This window comes from Falco biarmicus, chromosome 10, assembly GCF_023638135.1.
Source record: "Falco biarmicus isolate bFalBia1 chromosome 10, bFalBia1.pri, whole genome shotgun sequence".
Lineage (NCBI taxonomy): Eukaryota > Metazoa > Chordata > Aves > Falconiformes > Falconidae > Falco > Falco biarmicus.
The window spans coordinates 20,013,471-20,037,909 of NC_079297.1; the positions used below are offsets into that span (position 1 = coordinate 20,013,471).

General features: G+C 39.2%; 2 protein-coding genes across 7 annotated transcripts in view; both read left to right on the forward strand.

The window, feature by feature from the left end:
- The window catches only part of LOC130155703 (golgin subfamily B member 1-like), a 44,697-nt gene extending 41,885 nt beyond the window's left edge, over positions 1–2,812 (forward strand). For all 4 annotated transcript variants that reach the window (XM_056353221.1, XM_056353224.1, XM_056353222.1 and 1 more), the window contains 3 exons: positions 168–302; positions 1,252–1,366; positions 2,190–2,812. In XM_056353221.1, the coding sequence (XP_056209196.1) occupies positions 168–302; positions 1,252–1,366; positions 2,190–2,348 (409 nt within the window). In that variant the 3' untranslated portion in view covers positions 2,349–2,812. The remainder of the gene's footprint in view (positions 1–167; positions 303–1,251; positions 1,367–2,189) is intronic.
- A 217-nt stretch (positions 2,813–3,029) lies between these two features.
- On the forward strand, positions 3,030–22,551 carry LOC130155704 (actin, alpha skeletal muscle B). 3 transcript variants are annotated; one of them, XM_056353227.1, is made up of 9 exons: positions 3,030–4,203; positions 7,291–7,437; positions 8,839–8,967; positions 13,165–13,275; positions 15,443–15,527; positions 16,753–16,914; positions 17,483–17,674; positions 19,044–19,225; positions 20,417–22,551. In XM_056353227.1, the coding sequence occupies exons 2-9, from the start codon at positions 7,309–7,311 to the stop codon at positions 20,558–20,560; spliced, it is 1,134 nt and encodes a 377-aa protein (XP_056209202.1). In that variant the 5' UTR covers positions 3,030–4,203; positions 7,291–7,308; the 3' UTR covers positions 20,561–22,551. The 3 variants fall into 3 exon arrangements, with proteins under 3 accessions (XP_056209202.1, XP_056209203.1, XP_056209201.1); XM_056353228.1 differs by having other exon boundaries at positions 3,030–4,146; XM_056353226.1 differs by having other exon boundaries at positions 3,030–7,437.
- Positions 22,552–24,439: the final 1,888 nt, after the last annotated feature.

The window sequence follows — 24,439 nt, forward strand, 5'->3', positions numbered from 1 at the left end:
GGTTTTTTTGTAAAGATATATACTTACTGGTGACTTTATTTCAATATCTAAGCTAAAGCATCTCATTATAATTAAGTCTTTATCACAAAAAGAGAACGTTTCTTAATAAAAAAGAATAAATTCTTCCAGTATGTGAAATACTGATTTCATATTTCATTTTGTCATAGGCTTGCAGAGACTGAGCAACAATATGATTCAGTGCAGCAGGCTCTCTCACAGCTGACAGAAACCCTGTCAGAAGAGAAGAGGAGGAGAGAAGCTGCAGAAGAGGCTCTTGGACTCTCTGAGGAGCAAAGTAACAGGTGAAATACTCCTGCTGTTAAAACATGGGTGGTTTTTCTTTTGAAAGAAAAGCGTCAGTAAAACTTAGATCTTTTTCTTTTCTTACACTTTTGAAGTATGTGACAGTTAGATTGCTGCATTAAACCCTTACGGGGGTATGAAATAACTTGCATGTTCAGAGAGCCAAAGCCATCTTTCGCTTCTGTTTCCCCTTGGACAAATGCATGGTGAGGTTTTCATTTACTCTATGCTTGGAGTAAATGCGAAGTGTACTATAGAACTGGAAAAAGGAGTGCCAGGTTTTTTGTTTATGCCTTTTTATTTTTAGTGAGATTAGTGATAGGTTTTCCTATGAGTGTTAGGTTTCTGAGTAAGTAATAGAACAAGTAGAACAAACAAATAATAAAACCTGCTTGTGGGTCTGCAGTACTGGAAGCAATGGGAATGCATGTGTAACTGTGTTAAAAAGCTAGATTTAACTCTATGGATCAAAAAAATGTTATGTGCTTTGGGATTGTTTTTTTATTTATTTAATGTCTTGCTTCAAATATTGGACTCTGTAGTCAGTGGTAGTTCTTTATTTTCAAGCTAGACAAAAATATCACATATTTAGCACCTTTAGCACAGCCACTGTTTAGATTTAAAATATTATTATTATTATTATTATATTATACTATTATAAAATATTATTATCAGTCTGCCTATATAGTGCCCATCACTGCCATCATCTGAAAATTACTATTCAATTGGCTAGTGGTGGTGTGGGTTATTCTGAATGAATGAAACACCTTGAGAATAGATTGTAACTAGAAACTGAAAAAGACATGGCATTATAAACTCAGTCTTACTGCTTTTTGTGGGGACTTTCCCCCAGTAAGGTAAGTATACAAAATACTGTTTATGTGAATTCAGTACTTTAAAAGAGGAGGTAATTCAGTACTCTATTGTCTGCCTTTAATCTTTTGCTAGATTTGAAGTAAGCAGTTACAGGTCTCTACCTAGTGAATACACTGTTCAGATGGAAACTGAGGAGGAAAGGGAAGCCTTAATCATCAATCCTAGTGAACATGTCGTTGTGCGAAAGGTAAGTAAATGAAAGCTTTTAAAAACCCTGCATTATAAACTACTTCAAAGTAGTGTGCGCATTGCATGCTGCTGGTTGCAGACTAGATTGAAGGTGGCACAGCTCACGGTGTCCCTCACACTACCCCTTTCTTTTTTTCTGTCTTCCCTCTGCTATACCTTTCTTTCTACTGTCATTCATTTTTGGAGTGCAGATTTCCCTTCTGAGTGACTGAAAGTCCCCAATTTTGGGTTGTCCTCTTTATATGTAAACACTGGCATGAAACAGCTATGTGTCTAATCTGCCTTGGCTCTGAAAATCTGAGAGTGAAGTACTCTTTCATTGCGTTAGGTATTGTGGAGATGGGTGGGCTGTAGAGGCATCCACTCCAAGCAGCAAACTACTAGCGAAACTATGTTTTACTGAAAAGAAAGTCCTTAATTTCTTTCTGCTTGGGTTTTGGATGGTGTGGCAAATACAGGCAGTTGTGTAAACCATGCCATAGAACACATTCCATATGTCCAAATTAAAATGTGAATAATGGTATTTATTTTACACATGTGGCCATTAAACAAAATGTGTGTGCATATAATTAGGCAATTTCACCTCTAGTATATGTGTATAATTACATCATACACAAATACCTTGACTCCATTCCTCTCCCCTTCTATTAATGCTGTTTTCTTTGGTCTTTGAATCATTCGTGCTTACAGCTTGTGTTGTGGCACCCATTGCTGCATCGGAGGCAAAAAAAAAAAAAAAAAAAAAAAGTCGAAGTTGCAGTGGAGCTTCTTCTGACTTGTATTCATGATTACTTATTTGATGTTCTTTGTTTTGTAACCAGATGAAGGGAGGAGCCCTTTCCTTCCGAAGATGGGTTCGAGGGCGAAGTCTTTACTGTTCTAAGCTGCTGACCTCCAGAGCAAAATCCCGCTATTTATTCCTCACATACCTAGTTACACTACATCTTGTTGTTTTACTGTGCCTCACTGGTGTTCTCTGAATACACTGCGGTTTTTGGATGAATTATTTCCCTGTAGGTGATGGTGTGCCAATTGAAGATGATAGACTTTTCACATGCTGCTGTTAAGCTATGCACTGGACACAGTTGTATATATTCTTGTTACGCTACATGAATCTTGAGCTCCTTAAAAGAAATTTCTGTATATCACAGTTGCTCCAAAGTCGACTTGAATTGCTCTAACTGTGAAATATTATATTTGCTAAGGAGAAAATATTCCCCTCAGCCCTATAAAGAAACTGCTGCATACAAGGTATTTAATAATGTTTGTGAGTACATAATGATTGATTACTACTGAATGGGTTGTAAATGATATCTTTTCTATATAAATTTTATTTTAAGAGTTAAACTATAAATTTTAAAGGAGTATTCAGCTATTGCTGTTTATTGACTTCTTGATTATAACAAGAAGTTTTATAGAGTGCAATAAAGGAAGAACTACTGGATTTTTGATTTTTTTTGGTTTGCTTTGGTTTGTTTTTTTTCTGAAAATAAAAGAATTAAGAAAGTTGTTCTTTGGCCATACGTTTTGTAAAGGCTGTTAAAAGGTCCACAGATATATATGTGGTAATAAGGTAAGGCAATGATCAAAGATTCAGAATTGAGATGACATGAAGAATGTCTTCAACTTATTATATTCCTTTACTCTTGTTTAAATGTGCAATTTCTGTAAGCTTTCTCATGTTGATGGCTTTTGTTTGTTCTGTTCTGTTTTGGTTTTTGGGTTTGTTTAATTCACTTGCACTTCTTGTCTTGGTGGGTTTAGTTACTGCCTGTCTTTGGGGCAAAATGTTACTGAGCTGCTCAGCACATGAAATTCAATCTTAAAAAGACACAGCCTTACATAGGTCACATGTTTGGGCTTCGAGGTACAAATTCGTAAAGGGTGCATTTTTAACTAAGAGGCTGGGAGAAGCAGGATTTGCATTCAGTTTCTGCTGACACGTGGTAGATGCGTGTTACCTGTTAATACATCTATGTTTTGTTACAATGTTCCCTGAAACTGCACAGCTGTTTCGCTGATTCAAAAAATAGTTTATTTGTGAAGATTGTACCAGTGGAAGCTGGAAGGTTGTTTTTACGCCCTGTATCATTGTTGGTGTTTGTTCTTGCTGCGTTTCCACTCACATGTGTATGAAGTGGGGGGATACAGTCAAGCGGAGTCTAAAGGAGTAGACATACAGTCACAAAAAAGGAGTAGCTGTTTGATTTCCTGTTTGCTGGGCTAAACCCCCAAAAATCGTGTGGGAAAAGAAAAACATAATGAGTATGGAAGTAGAAGGATTCAGTTGGTTTTACTGATGGGCAGACACGAGGTTGACTTTGAAGAGATGTTAGTGGATTATCTGTTTAGGGTCCAAGGACTTTTGTATGCGAGGTCTGCCACACAGTTGTGTGACAGTTAAGAAAGAGGGGTTGGCTGGCATTTACATTTGCAGAGGTAACATTTACCAAATTGTATCTGATGTTCTGCATCGCTTGTGTTTGTCATGTGGAGTAGGACATACTGCCAGCTGTAGTTAGCACTGTAGGTAAATCCTGTAAACTTTCTTTTGATGGTTCTTTCCTATTTCTTAGTCTGGTAAAGGTCTGAATTTCTATATAAATCAAATATATTCCAATAGAATTGTCTTTTTGTGTGTGTGTGTGTAAAATGGTAATGGCTCATCTCTTTGGAATGGCTGATTGCTGATTCAGTCCCTGTTTTCAGCCGTGGTGTCACCCAAGCGCTGAGATAAGTCAGCTATTTTCAGCCTTGGGCCACACAAACAAACACCAGGTACAGTTGAAACCTGAGTACTGTACATGTTAAGGCTTCTCCCTTTCCAGCTTGAAGGTGGGTGTTAACAGAATGATAGCAAGCTATTCTTAGCTAATTGTGTTATAATGAAGCAACATGTTTTCAGATGACAACAGTGGACCTACAAATCCTTCCAGTCTTACTCATCTAGTGTGAGGGACTTTTGTCTTGGGGGGAGAAAACAACCCTCTGGTGAGGCAGAGCAAGTTAGTGAGTGGGAGAGGATCCAGAGACGTTAGAAATTCTGCCCTAATTTATCCAGGCCTTTGTGCTGTCACTGTGATAAGCATAAACTGGAAAAAAAAGTTTCCATAAATGGCTTGACATGTGTAGATACTCTGTGAACTCCATTCCAGAAGCTGATATAAATGTAATGGAAGGTGAGATCATGGTATTTACAAAGAGGCTTTTACAAATCATCACCATTTCCTGGTAAGTATTGCCCTGAGGGTTTTTTCTCATGTTGTAGTTCATGATTTTAATGCGTTGCTTCTCTTGATCGGAGATCTTGTGGGGATATACACACTTCTTCCTGGATTCGGATGCTGCTTGCCTCAGGCTTTGAAGGAATTCCAAAGGGTCTCCTGGTGGAAAGTAATTCAGGTTTGACTGCATGGTGGCAGGGAAATGTGCAGACCTTTCTCATTGCTGGAAGGATCAGTAGAGTGCAAGGAAACCTTCTTAGTCTATTTGAACCCTGGAAGAACAGTTCCATAGTGTTTTCTGTCTGCATGTTGGGCCTTATGCAGAAACCAAAAAAGTATTTCTCTGTTAATTTTATTAAATTTTGCACTAGGAATTAGAAACAGTTGAAACTAGAAATTAAAATAAAGCAAACTTAGCAAATTTATTTAGGAGCTTTATCTGGTGAAAAGACTTCCAAATAGCTGCTTTGTGAAAATGATTATTAAACCTATAAATTCAGCTGTAAAGCAATGGCATGACTCAATCAATGGAAGCAAAGCAAAATAATAAAAAAAAGGGGGGGGGGGTTGGGGAATCAACAAATTCAGCAATTTGACACTTACTAGTAAGTGTCGGTGGCTTTGCAGGAATCTAATTAATAGTGCGTAAAAGTGTAAGCAACTGCTGCCAGCACTTCAAAGTGTAACTTGTACAGCTCAGCTGGGGTTCCTCTCTGAATTTGGTTTCTCTGAGTATGGCTGTACTGACTTTAGTTGTACATGTAAAGCTACGTATAGAATGCTGTGTGTATGAATGAACAGGGGTATTATTTCTCACCATGTAGGATTAAACGTCTTGGTTCTCTCCAGCTTTCCTCATAGCCAAGGAGCGATGCTGAGCTCCCAGAGCTTTATAACATTTCTGTACTTTAAAACTCTCTAAATTCTAGTATCTCATCTGATGTCATTTCTGATACTTCTAAGAACTGTTTCCTTATGTTTTACGTTGATGGAGTCAGAGTCTGGGCACAGTTCTGTAATCTTGGATGCTGCTGGTAAATGTTTGGCTTATTGCATTCGAAAAGCCTTTTCCTGAGGGTTTTAGAAGAAAGTAATAATTCATGGCAACATGAACAAATGTTCAAAAATACCAGCTACTGGAACTCATGCTTAAACATTCCTGTGTTAAAGCTGTTAACAAATGTACATGATAGAACTATTCTGCTTCCTTATGTGAAAAAGAATCTTCCAGTCATAAGCACATCAACAAGAATTAAAATTATTTTTCTTATTTTAAAGTAAGTCATATTTTTGAATTAAGCTTTCATTTCCCTGTGAGCATTGGGATCAGCCATGCCACAGTCTTGCTTTGTAAAGCCTATGGGAAAGGATTAAACAGCAGGAACTTTGTGCAGTAAAAACTCTAAAACTGTTCCTGTTTGTAAATCTCCAGGGACTTCGGTATTCTTGCAGACATTCTTGGAAGAGCCTGAGAAATTTTAAACCCCACAAACAGGGCAGCATGAATTGGTTGCAAGGCAGACCCTAGTGCTGGTGGCCACTGCTCCTGGCCTGCCTGCGCATGTAGGGCTTTGGTGGAACTGGAATGCCATCAGGAGTCAAGTACATGTTTGCATTAATTGCAAAAATGATGCTTAATACATTTTTGCTTTGTTAGGAACAAGAACCTTGCTGGACAAGTAAGTGGTTTTCATTCCTTTCCCATTCCTGAAGTACCTTTCCTTACCAAGTGAAGTTGCCAGAGAAGGAAAAATAAAAACCTTCTGTTCTCGACTGCCTAAAGAGGCAATCGTACGGTCCTAAAAATAACCAAGGAATCCAAAATAGAAGTCTTGGTGAAATTCAGGCCCTCGCTTGGTGGGAGTTTTGCCATGAATTTCAATGAGTTCAGGACTTTGCCCAATGTGTTGTCCAGCTGCTGAAGTGGAGTTGTTCCTGGGCCAGCTGCCTCTTGTTCTGTGTCCCAGAATAACCACTTCGATAAGGTATTTACCACTTACAAATATGGAATAGGCCCTGTAGTGAGCACTTCACATTACGGAGGAGCTGTCGTTCAAAACCACACAGCAAATGCTTCCCTGAAACTTTTGGTGCGAGTTATTTTTAGTTGTTTGTTTAAGATTGATGATGACCCTTCAAGAAGAAGGCAAATTTAAACATGCCGCTGGGGAGCAACTGTGATCTTCAAAGTAGTGAGTGTTCAGTGAATCTTGTTTACCATCTAATTACTAATGTTACAGCTGGTGGGTCCGTATGATCAATTCATTTTTAATGAATGAAATTTTTAGAAGATAATTCAGCCTTGGAAGACATGGGGTGACGCTTGCTTAAGTCCAAGTGCAGCTGAATGTGTATCCTTTAGCTGAACTTGTCCCATGGTCATGAGGCCAATTAACAGAACATCACAGGAGCCCTTGAAGCTAATTCCTGACAGCCCCCACCCCCCTATATTTCCCTTTTGGAAACAAAGGCAGAATGTCGTGATTAATTTGCTTCAGCAGAACCTAGTCAAGCTGAAATTTATGTGGATACTTAACATGCTTCGCAAGATCGAGGCATTAGCATAGACTTTGCTGTTTAGGTTTATTCTTTTCCAAAATTATTATTGTTACAGCAGTTTGCTCTCTAAATGATGAAGAGTTACATCCGTCCTATTCCCTTCCATCTGCTCCACCCCACCCCAATTACTGTTTTGCAGCCAAAATTGTGAGGCACTATGTGCGATGACGATGAAACCACAGCCCTTGTATGTGACAATGGTTCTGGGCTTTGCAAAGCTGGGTTTGCAGGAGACGATGCCCCAAGAGCTGTATTTCCATCCATTGTTGGACGTCCTCGACATCAGGTCAGTTGGTACCATCATGGAAGTGCTGTCTGGTCTGGGTGGTTGGTTTTGCAGCAGACTTAGGCAAAACTTCATTGGCCTTTGTAGGAGTTTAGCTTGTTAGGAACTAGAGGATTGAGCTGCGTGTCTTTATTACTATGAGGTAAATTTCATCCTTTGGAAAAAAGTGTTCATCAGCGAAAAAAATACTGACTGTAGAAGAACCTAAGTGTTTTAATGATACAAAAGTGTCTTATAGGGAAAAAAACCATTCAACTTGTTGGATCAATTAATACTTGCTGTATCAATACGAAGAAAAAAAAAAGCAGAACATTGCTAACATGAGAAACCAAATGAGTAACAGTGCTAAGTTCCTTTTCTTGTTCCATTAAGCAACAGTATGGCCCAATAAACTTCAAAAAAAGGTTTCTAGCAAAGGATAAATGTGGCTTTTCTTGGCCTTGGAAAGGTGTTTTTCTGCTTACCTTGTTTTCTAACAGTTGTTTTACAAACAGAAGATGCAGATATTTGTTTATTTGAGTCATATCCGAGTCAGAATTTGCTGGGTTAAAAAAACCTTTCCCTGAAGTTCTGTGGGGTCTTCTGCTGAGCTAAATAAACCTGGGTGGACAGGTATGAAATACTACGCATTTTGAACACCTCTATGAATTGAAGTTGAGTGTCAGTTGTTGAAAATGTCCGTTCCTTAACCTCTCAAATTGTTCATTGTCTTCTGGTGTGTAATTTTGCAGTTAAGCAGCTCAGCCACTGTATTAGTGAATCTGTGAGAAAAATTGAATATTTTTATGCTAGTTGATGAATAATATTTTACCTTATATATTGTTATATTATCATGATAGGCTTCCCAATGCAAACATGATAAACTTTAGTAGACTCTTATTTAATAATAGAGGTTTTTTTTAGAAAATCTGTCTCTGTTTTACATAAATTAATGATTTTTTGCAAAGCGTATATTTTTCAACACCATTTCACCTCCAGAAAGGGGGAATCTCTCTGTTTAAAGGCAATAGAGAAGCTGCCTAACAGAAAAGGCAACTAAATCTGTACAGTAAATCTAGATATGTCTTTCACCTATAATTCCTTACCTTTATTCCTTTGTGGAATGACAAAGGACCCATCCCTTGTGGAGAGCCATGGGTTTGCGGATGCCTGCCTTGGCTGAGACGCCTTCCTTTGGTTTGGAAGCTGCCTTGCTCTTCCTAGTGGGTTTATAGGGGGACTTAGTACAGAGTAAGTGGTCACTGATAAATGCACATATTAGCTCCTTGCCTGTTCTGGGGGTACGTTCTGGAACAGCAGTAATGTATACAGTATTTCACATGAAGTTTTAACTTAAAAATTATATTCTGTCTTTAATGTGTGTGATATACTGCACTAATACTAGAGTAATGTACTTTGCAGGGTGTTATGGTGGGAATGGGTCAAAAAGACAGCTATGTAGGGGATGAAGCACAAAGTAAAAGAGGGATCCTGACGCTGAAATATCCCATTGAGCATGGAATCATCACTAACTGGGATGACATGGAAAAGGTGGGTGTTTATTTTAAATGTAATTTTGTTAAGGCATCCTCTTATCCAAGATGTACAATTTGCCATTAACTTTCTTGCAAACCAAAGGGAAAATCCTTGGAAGACTTTGTAATTGCCTATAGGTGAAGGGGTAGTAGAGTATGCTAGTGCAGGAGCTTATCAGCTCTTGGTACTTATAGAGTTACTTTTCTTTTAAAGAATAAATGCTTATTACTTGTCAGATTTGGCTGTATGTTATAGAAGTATTTTATGATTTATACATATTCTTTTTGGTCTTGAAGCTCATCCTGAGGCAGAACATTTGATAATGATAGAAAGTAGCTAAAGTGGAAAAAAAAAATAAATACAAGCTGATGATTCATCAGAGGTGAATCGGAGAAATATTAAAGATATATTACTGAAGCTGGGACCAAAAAATGTGAGGTTGAACTGAACAAGATGATGGGTGATGCCCACATGTTGTAATGCATATGACATTCTTAATGTTAATTAAAGAAGAAAAGACATACTGGGGCTTCATACTAATTCTTTGAGAGTGGGCTATTTTTTTTTTCTCCTGAAGCATGTTTTTCTGTTGCCAGTTCCAGTTAGCTTTTAACGTCTGAATGCTGAGAAGGCATCTTTATTCCCTATCAAGCAGGGCTTTCTTGGCATGCAGCCAGCGCAATGACCTCTTTGTGAAATGCCCACTTGAGGATGTCCCAGACCAGGCACAGGCAACGAGGTGTGCTCTCGGGAGAAGCTTGAAAGGCAGGAAGAGTCCTAGGGGCACTCTCGTTCTCCTGTGTTTCTCTGATGTCCCGTATGTTGTGGTCTCGGAAGCACCTGAATTCCTACGTGGAAATACTGTACCTCCTCTTTAGAGACAGGATGGCAGTTTGGTCCCTTGCCGTCTCCAGGTGAAACAGAATGGGAAGGAAACACCACAAGCAAAGGCTTCTAGTAATGTTTTCCTGTGGAAAATACAACTGCAAGGAAGACACAGGGCTGGTGGTGTTCTATACTCACACTTGCGGAGATGTAGCATATAGAGTTACAATACATATGCCTAAAGTCAGTTGTTATGTCATATTCACAAACCCAGACTGCTAAGTGTAGGGTGTTCCAGACAAATGGACCAAAGTTAATACAGGAGCAATGGGAGTTCCTCAGTTCATATTGGGAAATAAATTGCCCACCTACTCCTCTAGATGGAAGCACAGTATTTGGATTTTGATATTGCACTGCTTGCTGGGAAGGACACCTTGCTTGTTTTTGTGGAGTAGAAAGTTTACCTTGTACATCCCTGCTGTCTACATTCAGCAAGAAATTATTATTTTCCTGTAGGGGAGAAAAAAAAATAATAATGCGAGGTCACTATTTCACATTCTTCCCTCAGCGACTGGTCTCTGCATCTGGAGATTCCCCTGTGTATGTATAACAGGCTATGTATAACCAGTTCTTTCTCTGGGTAATGCCAGATGCTAGAGCAGACGTGTCTACAGTCTTGTTAGGAAAAGGAATTAGAGAAGGTAAAAAGGGTGGCACGTGCTTTACTGTAGTGTAAACTCATGGTTAGAGTGGTTGGTTTCAGGGTGTAATGGGGTGGGGGCTTCAGGCAGTGCTGTAATTCAGGTAATGGTCAGATACTATGTGGGTTCTTGTAGTTTGAACTTTTCCTCTGTTTGTCACTTAAATGGATGAAGGAATGACTTGTGAAAGCGGGGCCCTAGCCCACACTTACCTTCCGACAGGTGGCTTGCAACATGCAGTAGCTGGCAAAGATGCCCCAACTCTGACTGGTGCTCAGGCTTCTTGCTGAGCCCAGGAGCAGAGCGGGACAGAAAGTGGAGGCTGCCTTCAAGTGAAGGAGTGATGAGCATTAAATAGAAAAAATAAGCATGAAGGAAAAGGCAGTGGTAAGGAAGAAGAAAGAAACAGTGCTACTAACCTTTGTGATTATTTCAAGCAAGGAAAAAAGCTTGTTTTTTTAATATACAGGCTTCTCTGATTCAATCATGTGTCTCAACTTGTAACAGACATGCATGCACACATGCACATGCATGCGCACACACTGTTATGGCTGAGTAGTTCTGAAATGATATTCCTAAAGTTTTGATGCTATGAAATTATCTTTTATATATGTGTACATATATATATATTTTTTTTTTTTTTTCTCCTTCAAGATTTCTAAACCATTGCATGATTTTGGTCCGAACCACAGATTTCTCTCCGGTGCTTGGTAATCATACTACTAAAAGCATCACGATGTAGCATCATGATGCAGAAGAAACAAGAGAATTACTGGGTAACGTGCCAGAAAAGGGACAAAGGCATAATAGTGCAGTGCCCAACCATCCATGTTACAAAAAGAGGGAGGTCATCAAAAGATTAGGCCAAGTGTGCATGTGTGTGGGAGAAAGCGAGAGCTAGGATGCTGCAGGATGCACAGACTGTCGTGTGAATGGATGGTGAGGACATGTAGGCAATGAAATGAAGCATTCTTCTTCTCCTGTGCTTCAATTCACAATATTCAAATTGGGACTGCTCTGTTTTCCGCTGGAAAATAATACGGGGCATTGTACATCACTGTTAATCTATTCACAGCAACTGAGCTGACGATGTATGGGAGGGAAAGCATTGGGATGGAGCGTTTTCTGGCTCTGGTGACTACATAAACATTTAATATAAGTTTTGGAATAATCCTTCCTCAATCATTTCTGTTTGCTATTGTGCTTCCTGCTGACATTTAATTCTCATGACCTATAAAATCCAACACTGAACCTTTTTTGTTTCTTGTGGAAACATTATCCATTAACATGGTTATCATTAGGTCAGATCTAATAGGCCGTACAAGGGCTGATCGTGCCCAATTTGGAAGAAAAACCTGGAAACTGCCCGAGGTTTGGGCAGAGTCCAGCTTTGTGAGTTCAGGTGTGTTTCTCACTGCTGAAAGTGCCAGTACTTTGTTAATTATGCAAGCATGGAGGTTTCCTTCCCTTAGTGCTTTCCTGTGTGAAATGGCAGTTATTCTCTTGTATCTGATTTATATTTTTGTCTTAAACTTTTACGTGATTACTTCCTGTGTTATTCAACTTCTTTCTCTCTTTATATTCTAAACCTTCAAGTGGAAGATAGCCCAGCATCCCAAACCCCAGTTGGGAAACATCTGATTTTTTTTTTAAATTTTTTTTTTTTTGGGGGTGGGGGTAGGACACACACACATTTTTTTTTTTAGGGCTGATAATTTTCTTAATGAGTAATTCCAGCTCTGGACAGGTGTTGGCTTTGTAGGTACTTCCAATTTAGGGAATATCTTTTTTTCCACTAAAGTTCATTTTGGAACATAGTAATACTTGTTTCTAGGATATTAATCAAATAAAATTACCCATAAAACTATCCTGATGTTTTTTGCTCAGAAATAAGCTTGTTGGCTTAGGCAAAGCTGAGCTAAAAGGAGGGGGGGGGGGAGGGGCAGGGAGAAAAAGGAAATAAGGGCAGGAAAGAATTAAATGAGAAGGTAACAAATAGTTCATCGTGTTACTGAACAGTCTCCCTTCAAGCTGACATCAACAAAAAAAACAGCCCTTCAGTTCCTAACAGCCAGTCTTCAGACAATCAAAGCCAGCATCGTTTGATATGGGTAGGACCTTCCAACATGAAAATCGTGCTACAGTACTTCACAGACTGTGGCTAAGATATTTGAGTGAATGAGAGTTTGATTCAGGATTCACTGGGTGAAATATCTGTGTCATAGAGGGCCTTTCACATCTGTGAAATAATTGGATTTCTAAATACCATCTTGGCAATGGCTTGCAACTGGGTCAGTCTCCAAGCAGCTGCAAGTGGAGAAGTCCTTCCAGGGCTAACAGTTCAGTGCCTGGCTCAGCCTCTGCATCACAGCACTGGGGGGGGAACTCCCTGGTGTCCCTGCTTAGAAAGGACGATCTGTGCTCTCCTTAGGGGATCTAACTGGAAGGACTCCATTGTGTAGGTTATATTCTGCTGTTACATACAGTAGAAGCCAAATGGTTTGGGTTCTAAAGTAGAGTTGAATTTGGCAGATTCACCCTTGTGTGCTTTCTGTCTATTTTAATGTCTGTAAAAAAATGTTAAATCTATAATTACTCAGACTGTATTTGAAAAGCTTTCTGTGTAGGTCTGTGGACAGAAGAAACAATTTTCAGAACTCTTTTCTAAAGCGGTTTTCATTTTTAGATCTGGCATCATTCTTTCTACAATGAACTCCGGGTTGCACCGGAGGAACACCCGGTCCTGCTGACCGAGGCCCCCTTGAATCCGAAGGCCAACCGTGAAAAAATGACTCAGGTAACCATCTGAGTGCTGTGCCACAGATAATTTCTGCATGAAAGCAGCTAAAAATGTAAATAGTTCTGGGTTGTCATCTTCCTTAATTTGGGAGGTAACCCCTTGGGGTTGGTGTGGGTTAGTGTGCTGGCTAAGCCATGGTGCGAGAGCCGGAGTTTGTGCTGCTCGTGCCATAGCAGTTTTCTGGATGGCCCTGCACTGTTCCGTGGTTGTGTGTGGCTGTGACATGTACATAACTAGTCTCTCAAAAGCCTGAAGTAATTTTCTTTGTTCATTAGACTGCATGTGTGCTTTATTCTGGAAGTGGGGAAGCTGGAGGCGAAGGTGGCTTCTGATGCCGAGTTCTGGTGTGTCGATAATGTTGACCTTGGATTCATGTAATTTTTTTGGATGGAGTTACAGGTCGTTGACAGATTTAAAAGTGAGGTTTGCGAGCCCTGCAACACTGGTCATGTACCAGCTGAATCACCTTCTGTATGAGTTTTGGGTCAGTGATGCCTTTTGTGGGCCTGCCTCTGGCCATTCAAACTGAAATGATGCTTTGCTAGATGTTTCTGCCTGTGACATACTCGGTCTGATTTAGCAAACTCAGATCAGAACCAAAAGTTGTCCTCTGAGGTTTGCATATTTTAGAGCAGCCTTCTGGCCAGAAGTCCACATTATAAATTTAGCCAGTGATGTAACCAGAAGTAAGTGTGATTTAAATACAAGTATAGGTATAAAATCACCTGGGAAAATTAGATGTGGCTCTGTACTTCCCTTTGTGCCCACTTTTGGCATATATTTAATAGGAAGATTATGCATCAATTTAGCAACAGTGTAAATAAACTAATTAAGTAGTGAGCTTGACAGCATGCATTACTAGGAGATAATACAACTGGGAGATAATAAACAACAACAGACCATAAGAAAAGCCTAGCTTATAACAACCAGGAAGTGTGGTTCATACAGTAGACGTGTCTGGGACTGTTTCTCTGTCATTACACTGTAATGGTAAATCCTGTTTTCGAGATTGTTTAAAGGCCTGTTGTTTATTACTGATTGCATTAAATTCATTACATTAATTAACTATGAAATATCGGTAATTCATGTATTCTTTAATTGAAAGCATACTTTTTATTAAAAGTAGACTTCATTGGCAAAGGTATTAGCTTATGAAATCCAAAGTTTAAGTTTAACTCCCTGATGCCAGTGGCTCTGATGGGTACAACAGTGACTGTTGATCACTATCAATGGAGGTATTTAAAAGATGTGTAGACATAGAGCTGAGGGACATGGTGTAGTGGTGGGCTCGGCAGTGTTAGGTTTATGGTTGGATTTGATGCTCTTAAAGGTCTTTCCCAACCTAAATGATTCTATGAAACATGGTTACAGCAGCACCACTGGTGATGGGGTAGCACTGCCCAGTGTAGGTGGCATTGGCTTAAAAAAGGATACAGTGCATAGGGTTGTCCAGCTGGAAACAAATGTTCCATCTGCTCAGATAAAATTGCAGTGTATCTGACACAAGAGATGGAAAGAACTGGAGCTTGTTTAGGACTAGAGGAGGTGGGGGATGAGACAAGAGAATATGCCTAAGGTCACCATAAAGAGAAAAAAAGATAAACTTTTGTATTTGCTGGGGGGGGGGAAGAATGAGATGTGATGGGTTTATACTAGACCAAGTGAGGTTTTAGCTAGACACCGAGAAACACCTGAGTAACAGTAAGTAGAGTGTATCACTAGATTTGTTTGCTGGAGGAATCTGTGGATGTTCCAGCAGAGGAATTTCTGAGACAGAAATTTATTACTGTGTCAGGAATGGCTAATTCTTCCTTGAGATGGGAATAGACAGATTATTCCTCGTGGCTTCTTTCAGCTGTGTCTTCTATACATTTGTGTGTGTGTATGTATACACACACTCCCTTAGATTGTGGCATTGTTGGAGTCCTGCCATCAGGCCCAAGGTGTCATCTTCAATTAACATTATCAGTAAAACTGACCTAATCTGAGGTTAATGGAAAGATATCCACTGAATTCAGTTTGTTGGTTTTTTTAATGAAATTCTAAAGAAAGCGTAATGTGCTGTTCCCAGAAGAACCAGTATCTGTGAAAAAACAAAACAAAACTGTCTCTTTAGATACTTTTAAAGCATAGATCCTAAAGGTTTTCAAATTCTTCATTCTAGATTATGTTTGAGACGTTCAATGTGCCAGCAATGTATGTAGCAATTCAGGCAGTGCTGTCTCTGTATGCATCTGGAAGAACGACTGGTGAGTCTTTTCTGGGAGTGGTATTTTCCACCTGTCCTTCTCTCGTGGAGGTACATGCACACACACAGAGAGATGGTGATTATGGTGCACCAGCTGTGTATTGAGAAGAACTGATAGCCATATGGAGACTGAATACTTCCCACCATGCTGTTCAAGTACCTCTTCAGTTTTTTCAACTTCATGGCAGCTATGGGTATAGATTTATGACTTTGTGCTTCAAAAACTCAAGCGGCTACAGCTCAACTATCTGAACAGTGGAAAGGCTGTACAGTTTGATACTGCCCTTAATTGCACAGCATAGAGAAGAGGCAGTATCTTCACTAGATTGCTCCAAACTCGCAGTTCCTTCTTCCTTTAGACCTACCTCTATCATTAAGCTCCATTCCCAGTAGGAAAAAAACACCCCTTTCACTAGCTGGATGAAATATTTCACTTAAAAGTTTTCAGATTTCAGTCAGATAATGATGTCTGCTGTTAAGCGATCATTAATTAGAATTGGCATGGAGGTCTCTTATTGCCATTTAGAGGCTGATCAAGCATTAAGATGGTAAATTACTTCTTAGCAACTCTTCAGTCTTCATATACTTTGAGAAAAATTAAAATACTGTCTGTCTTTGTAGCCTGATGCCACAATATAATTTTGTATAAAAACATTGCTAGCTTACAGAAATTATAATTATCATAAATACTTGGTTTATGTTTAAAATGTGACTATTTGTATGCATGTTTGGTATCAAAAATGCCTTATTCATCTTGAGTGGAAAACATGTATTCATTTCCTATCCAGGAATGACATGGCTATGCACAGACAAATCACTGTTATATTTTCCCTGGTGGGATGGTTTATTTTAATGGCAGATTCAAACTTTTAGTTTTATAGATAGATTTTTATTTACAGTTTGCACGTTATTTTATATTTCTAAAGTGCTAGGGGTTGGCTGTAATGAAAGCCTCTGCATACATGTAAGATCATCATTGCTAGCATCTGTTCAGCAAGAACAGTACAATCAAACTGCTGAATGTTGTGTCCCATCTCGTCCCCCCCCCAATGCAGTTGCTGCTAACGATTTTGTCTCACGTGAACATCTCTTTAGTTACAGAAATGACAGAAGCAATAGTCATGTGAACATCTTTGTTGTTGCATGCTTCAGTCAAGAGTATGGAGTGTGTGGAGGCCCTGTATCAGTGGGAAATGACCAGCTTCTCCTTTTCTTTCCTGTTCCAGGAATAGTTTTGGATTCTGGGGATGGTGTCACACACAATGTGCCTATCTATGAGGGCTATGCCTTGCCTCATGCCATCATGAGACTCGATCTGGCAGGCAGAGACCTGACTGACTATCTCATGAAAATTCTGACAGAGAGAGGCTACTCTTTTGTCACCACTGGTAATGAGCTGTGCTTTGGATGCACTTTGCATATGTTTGCTCTGTTAGTTGTCTTATCATGCAGGGAGCATGTACCTGGCGAGATGCATCAAAATCCCTATCACTAGGCTGGCCCAGGAAAAATGGTTCATGTCAGCTAATGGGATCCTCCTGACTTTGGCTTTCAGCATATATGTTGAGCATCAGGGACGAGGATGCCACCTTATTAGGAAATCCAGAGTCACTGACAAATATAACTGGTTGTTGTGTTTGATCATACATGTTCCACAGACAAAGGAACAAAGTTGGTAGCTCGTAAGGGATGAACCTCAAGGTTTACATCATATGTGTAAACATTAATCTTTATGGTATTCCATAGTACGATATATCTTTTATTTGCTGATGAGGTAATGCATTGGTAATGAGTTAATTTGGCAGTGCAAAGGGAACAGAATGTGGCTGAGACAACAGGGAGGTCAGAATCCGATGAACTGTATGGCCATCATGAACTCAGGGAAACATGCATGAGAAAATCTGTGTCCTGGTTGTCGTTATGTATGTTAATTAAAATCTTGCTGGCTGTCTGCAGCGGAACGGGAGATTGTGAGAGACGTCAAGGAGAAGCTTTGTTACGTTGCACTGGATTTTGAAAATGAAATGGCAACTGCTGCTTCCTCCTCCTCTATTGAAAAGAGCTATGAGCTTCCTGACGGACAAGTCATCACCATTGGGAATGAACGGTTCCGATGCCCAGAAACTCTCTTCCAGCCATCCTTCATAGGTGGGACAGGACTTTCTTTCTAGAGACTTGACAGAGAATGAAATTATTTTTTTAGGAAGCATAGACAACATTCAGCTGTAGGAGCTGAGGTATTTTTTCTCAAATGACCTTAGAAATGTGCAGCTTCTCTTGACTTAATCAGTTGTTTGGAAGCTATGGACTCTGCTGCTACTGCTGGACAAAAAGATGCTCTCAGTTTAGAAATACCTGATTTCTAAGATAGTTTCAATCTCTTGTAAATGCAGTATAGTTTCTAAGATGACAGTTTAGAGTACTCTCAGAAGATCATGCTTTTTATCTTGACTGGCTGATACATAGCTGCACACTGCTGATTATGTAGGTTTTTTTTATCTGAATACTGCTTCCATTTATCTTTTTATTTTATTAATCTGTAATTTATTCATACAAAATCAAATTGTAGATTATTTTCCGGTAGTTTTATCTGTAGTGTTACAATTTCTATTCTATTCAGTGGGTGGCTGACAGTTTATGTGGTAACTCATGCTACCCTCACAAATTTCCCACTTCCCACTTAAATTCCACACTTGAGAACTGAGCAAAATGGCTGCAGGCAGTTTGGCACAATTTCCATTAAACTAAATGGTACAGCTAGCTATGTTTGTATGCAGAAAGGAAACTCTTCAAGCATTAGTATAGTTCCAAGTTCTGTATTTGAACATCAGCAGGATAGAGGAATTTGGCTGTCAGCAGCACATCAGGGGTCAGAAGTGGTGCTCGGCAATGGTCAGTATCAGAAACAAAGTGATGGAAATCAGGATTTCCTGGATCACAGATCTTTTTCAAAATGTGTGTCGTAAGCTAGTCAAAAAGTTTAGTAGTTAAAGTTCAAACTGTGTCCCCAGGACTGTATCTGGTGTGTTCCTTTTCTTTAGCAAATGATGGTACCATAAGTTAACTTCACTGTACTGGCATTCAAATTAAACTAACACCTTAAAAGCAAGGTAGCTCACTGAAGTGCCAAGTGGGCTTCTATTTCTAGCTAACAGCATCATAAAATGTTATAAAAATGGCAAACTAATGCAGTACTACCTCATTTAAAATATTTCCTTGAATAATGTTAACTTTTTTTTTTTACTTGAGGAAGTATAAAACCCAGTATGAAATCATAACAGGGATCTTTCTTCCTCCCAAGTGTATTTTGCTTGTATAATTACTATGCTGAGATTACAAAGAAGGTGAGGAGTATGTCCTGTCTTTGTCCTTCCTCTCCTAAGCATCACTTAGCTTTTTTTTTTTCCTGGAGTTTTCTTAAGGGAGGCAACTTGGACTAGTGAGCCTTCCTTTCGCTTTAACAGTAAGAAAAGAAGGGGACAAAGAAAAATAACATGTTGAAACTTCTTTTGCTCAGGGATGGAATCTGCAGGTATCCATGAAACCACTTACAACAGTATTATGAAATGCGATATCGACATCCGTAAGGATCTCTATGCTAATAACGTCCTCTCTGGAGGAACCACGATGTATCCTGGGATTGGTGATCGTATGCAGAAAGAGATTACAGCTTTGGCTCCAAGTACTATGAAGATTAAGGTAATTTTGAACACCTACACTTAGAAAAGAAGCTTTTTTGGAAAGTTGGATGTTATAAACAAATCAAAATGTCCATAAGAGAATGTCCAGGTCTTGCATCCCATGTTGCCATGTTAGGAGAGCCTTGTACAGCCTGCTTAATTAATACCTCTTTTCCTCCTATCAGCCAAAGCAGAATTACAGGAGTGATTTGAGAGGTACTGGAATAAAAATGGTTGCTGAAGCCATGGGAGTTGATGAGGTTATTTTGAGAAAATGTGAAACAACAGTTAAGGAAGAGAGTCCTGTTGGATTCCCAGTGAAATAGGGCTGTGAGGGAGAAAAGGGCTACTTGAAAGACACCACAGAGCAACAAGAGAGGTAGGGAGGAGCTTAGAGAAGATGGAGCTATAAATACTGAAGGGGGCATGAACAACTTGGCAAGTCGCTGGAAATACTATAGGCTTCGAGGCTTAGCTATGAGTGAAAGTCATTAATGAAAAGGGTGAAAGAATAAATCCAAAATCCAAGCAGCACACAAAGTCTGCAGCTTGTTAGCTACTTGAAAGGACCCTTTCAAGACAATGTGTAGTGAACTAGAGAGGCCCTTTTCATCAGGCAGCAGACATACACACTAAACAGGCATGACAGGAATGGAAACAGGGGCACGCAGAAGCAGGGGAACATCCAGTATATTTTAACAATTCGGTCGCTAAGGGGTGAATCAGCAGGAGGTCTTCTAGCTCTACGTCTAGTGCATAGCTAGATACACAATGCTAGTCTATCTCAACATTATGGGTTTGGGGTTTTTTTACCTAAAAGTATTCCTTTATCATTAAAGAAACACACGTTCAGACCGTTCTATACAGTGTTGTCCCAGTGGTGTTTATTTACAACCACATTAGGTTAATATTTCAAAACTTTAATTTTCTTTCAGGTATGTTTATAGTTGGTTTGGTAGCTGTGTTACGGGCCATTTGCAGGTATCTCATGGGCTGCCGTATTTGTCTGCTCATAGTAACGTTACAGCATCTCTATTGACTTGAGGGGGAGGACAAAATATGGCAGCTGTCCTACCTCTTAGGTGCTTGACTTCACTGGAGTTGTACTTCTATGATGTAAAGACTTTAACTTAGTTACGCCATCCAAAGAGATGTTTACTGTGTTATCTGGTTGTCACTTTATTTACAAGAGATTGCACTTCTCTTCTAGATGATTGCACCACCAGAACGTAAATACTCTGTCTGGATTGGGGGTTCAATATTGGCATCTCTGTCCACTTTTCAGCAAATGTGGATCAGTAGAGATGAATATGAGGAAGCTGGCCCCTCTATTGTCCATCGCAAGTGCTTTTGAATACTTCCATCGCGTACCGTCAGTGATAAGTAGTGCTGTTTCTCTCCACATCACCTGCCTTCATTCACCTCTGAGGGTGGTTTGGCTTTCTTCCACATGTTAAAAAAACCACACTGTATGGATGTAATTTGAACTAGAAAATTACTTCTAATTTTTGATGCTAAAATGAGACTAATATTTCAGTGATGGGTGTTTTCCAGGATTATTAACAGTAGTTATACTACACACTTTTATAGACCTCCCTCTCTGCTGTGTTTGTGTTGCACTGCCTTCCAGGAGGTGGCACACAGTGCTGCCGTGTGTTAGTCTGTGCTGTTGATGGCAGGCCTGAAGTGTGCACGTATGTGATTCTTTCAAACTCAAACATAAGGCAAGATTTAAGTATCAGAGAAGGCTTCTTTTAATGCAGTTAAATGGTACACAGGATTCTTCTAAGGGGGTTTATTTTACTGACGATACAGAGGATTTATGTGGGTACTGATATGCACATAGGTACCAGTTGTTTCAGTGGAGCTTGTACAGGTGTCTTTTCCTTGGTCTCCTGCAGTTGTTTGGCAGGACACTGTTGTCTCCCTGTGACGAGTGCTCCCCACCAGTAAGGAGCTTCAACAAGCTGCAGTACTTCTGAACTTACATGTAACAGCAGGTTAATTTATTGGATGTATTATTGCTTTCTTCATCTTCCTAAGCAGTTAACTGATGTTTCATTTACTTCTGCTATATATGTGCTATGCTAAGCCAAGCTAATGATTGCAGAGTAAATAATAACCTTTTGAATATGTTTTTTAAATACTCTGGGTTTAATTGGATCAATAAAAGTGTAATTATCCATGTAAAGGCTGCTGTGATTTACATTGATTTCATAGTGGCTAATTTATCTGTTAAAGATAAAATAATAATTACTAGTTTATATTCTAATTTTATTATGAAAAAGATTTCATTCCCTCCGAGTTTTTTAGCTAAGCAATTTTAAAATGAGAACAGATTAGTTTCACAGTTTCTACTTAAAAAATACCAAAACACCAACTTAAATATCTTCCTGGATGACAGATTTTCATAATGTTCTGTATGAAGGTGAGAGTCAGCTATGAAGGTTTTACTGTTTCAGATACCAGGAGTGTTCCGTGTAATTCTGGATGCTGTAGACTCTGAATTGATGTGATGTCAGCCTTGATGTGCATTTCATGATTTAAATCAGACCTGTCAAGTTCTTGCCAGTAAATAGAACAACCTCTTTCCAAAGATGGGGGAAAGATGTAAGTTAGATTTACAGGCTTCTGAAAATACATCTAGGGGATATTTTAAAGAATCTTCTTACTACTGCTTACTACTGTTCCAGCTCTGGGTGATCACATTTCCTTATGCAAGCAATCTCTTAATGGTAAAAGCTGAAAGACCTGTAAGAGAAGGATTTTTCAAAGGTCTGCTGTAGCTGGCACTACCTAATAAGTAAAAGAGATTTATTTTACCCTTCATTGCCACTTTTGAACAGCAGTCAGTTCAAATTGCCAGTATCCATGTCTTCTTAAGCAAATGTAAATCATTACAATTTTTTCAGCCTCTGAGTGGATTTTGCTTTATTATCTTGGTCTCAGCTTCTATGATTGCTCACTGCTAAAGTTTGTAATAAATCAACTTGATAATAAATCAACTTACATATAGGAATAGCACTGTTTAATGACCTTATTGCCTGCCTAAGCAACATAACTTACATTTTAATCTTGACTTTTTGTAGGTGTGATGTTCAAGAGGATAAACCTAGGTACTCAGATCTCTGGACCTGAGTTATGTCTGCAGTCCCCTGTAGTATCAAAGCAAAATTCTATTCACTTTGCTAATAATCTACTTGTCCTTGTTTCAGTATTAAAAATGATGGATCTTCTTTAGGTTTTCAATTTTATTTTTTCTAATATATCCTTTTAGTATATATTCACAGCTTGTTAATCAGGGAAAAAAAGGAAAATGTTTAAAAGCGTGGGTTGTTGTGGTTTTTTTTGGGTTTTTTTTGTTAGATGGCAAGGGAGTTACATGTTTACAGCATTTGCATATAATTGAATAAGTTCTTTGGGCTTTTCTTCTTCCCTCCCTTCCCCAGGTCTCCTCTCATTCTCCACAACAAAATTATCTTCAGTTCTTGGTTGGCATCTCTAGCTCCTGGCACAGCTGGGGCTCAGTGTTAGAATATGAATCCTCATCCCACAGCTGACTTTTTTTCAGTGTGGAAGAGCATGATTATGCTCTGAATACCTCCCTAACAATCTGCATGTGGAATCTTATTCAAAATTAACATGCATTTTGAAAATAGAATTAATTATGTGCTAAGAGCAAATACAGATAAAAATAAGTAAAACTATTAAGCTGTTTGTGTGATTTGGCAAATCCCTGCTTCTCTGAGAGGAAATTGCCATAGATACCATGCAAGTTCTGCTTTTCTGTATGTGGTTGTGCAGAGCACTGTAGTGGCTGGAACTAAGCGCAGGGAATACTCATAGCCAAGAAAATAGTTTGTGGTTTTCTCTAAACACTCACCTGGTGTTCCCAACTACTCCTTGGCTACCATTTCACTTTAAGATTATCTTTAAACCCATGGAGGCGTTAATGTTTATACTCGGTCATACCTGTGCCTGCCTTACTGTGCAATCTTATGTGGACTGATAATAAGCATCCTAAATTTGAAAGAGCTTCTACAGGTGATATCTGTGTAATATCAACAGTGCCACCAGTGCTAAACATTCATAGGATCATAGAATGGCTTGGGTTGGAAGAGACCTTAAAGACCGTCTAGTTCCAACCCCCCTGCCAGGGGCAGGGACACCTTCCACCAGACTAGGTTGCTGCAAGCCCCATCCAGCCTCACCTTGAACATTTCCAGGGAGGTGACATCCACAACTTCTCTGGGAAACCTGTTCCCTCTGGTCAAATCTGGCCATCGGCCCACATCTGGTTCTGGAGAACAGCTTTGCATTTCAGTTTTCTAATTAGTAGATTTTTCATGCTTAATATTCACTCAGGTTTTCGTCCCTACAGCCATATAGGCTATAAATACCTTCTTTAAAAAACAGCAAACCGAAATTCTTTCAGCTCTGAAAGTTCAGACTTAGAAGACACCTCCCCACTGAACTAACGTATCTTGAGTTTCATGATAAATCATGGTTTTACTGTATCATATCAAGTAGACCTTGTGGGCAAAGGTAGTCCAGAAATTTTTAATCTTAAGAGCAGGTAAACTTGATAGAAGAAAGATTGTCTTCTACAATGAGACATTCAAGTAACAGCTATTTGTATTTTCAGTAGATTCTGTTGTTTCTATAAATAACATCAGCTTGTGGATGAGATACTCCAAAGGTAGAACACTTATCTTCTCAGAAATGTATGACAGCAAATCAAGGGCTACAAATAACTCTTTGTATGGCTGTAGGCGATCTACTTTATCCAGTACATGACTGATTTATTCACATTTTTCTAAAGAGCAGGTAGAGTATTGCCAAGAGAATTTACATCACTATTTTACTCCAAGGTAAGTGTGTCAAGATCATCTAACTAGAAGTTACCTTAAATCATTAAAATATGTGTGTCTTCAGAGTAGAAAGTAAAAGTTACTGTTATAAATTGCCAAAGTGAAAGGAAACACACGTTGCTCCGTATGGGCCAAGAGTGTGTCATATCCTCCCTGCGCACAAACTGGTATGAGGCAAAGGAAGTGGGCTGCATTGGCCAGAGTTTGTGATTGTCTTGGAAATAGCGTCTTGCAACAGAAATACCAATGGTAATAACTGTTCTTCAACAGTTTTTCTAGTTAGGAAGATGTAAAGTGTTCTGCATCAAGAGTATGCTTTTTTCTGCTGGCCAAAGCTGTCCAGTGAGATGCAGAAGGTAAAG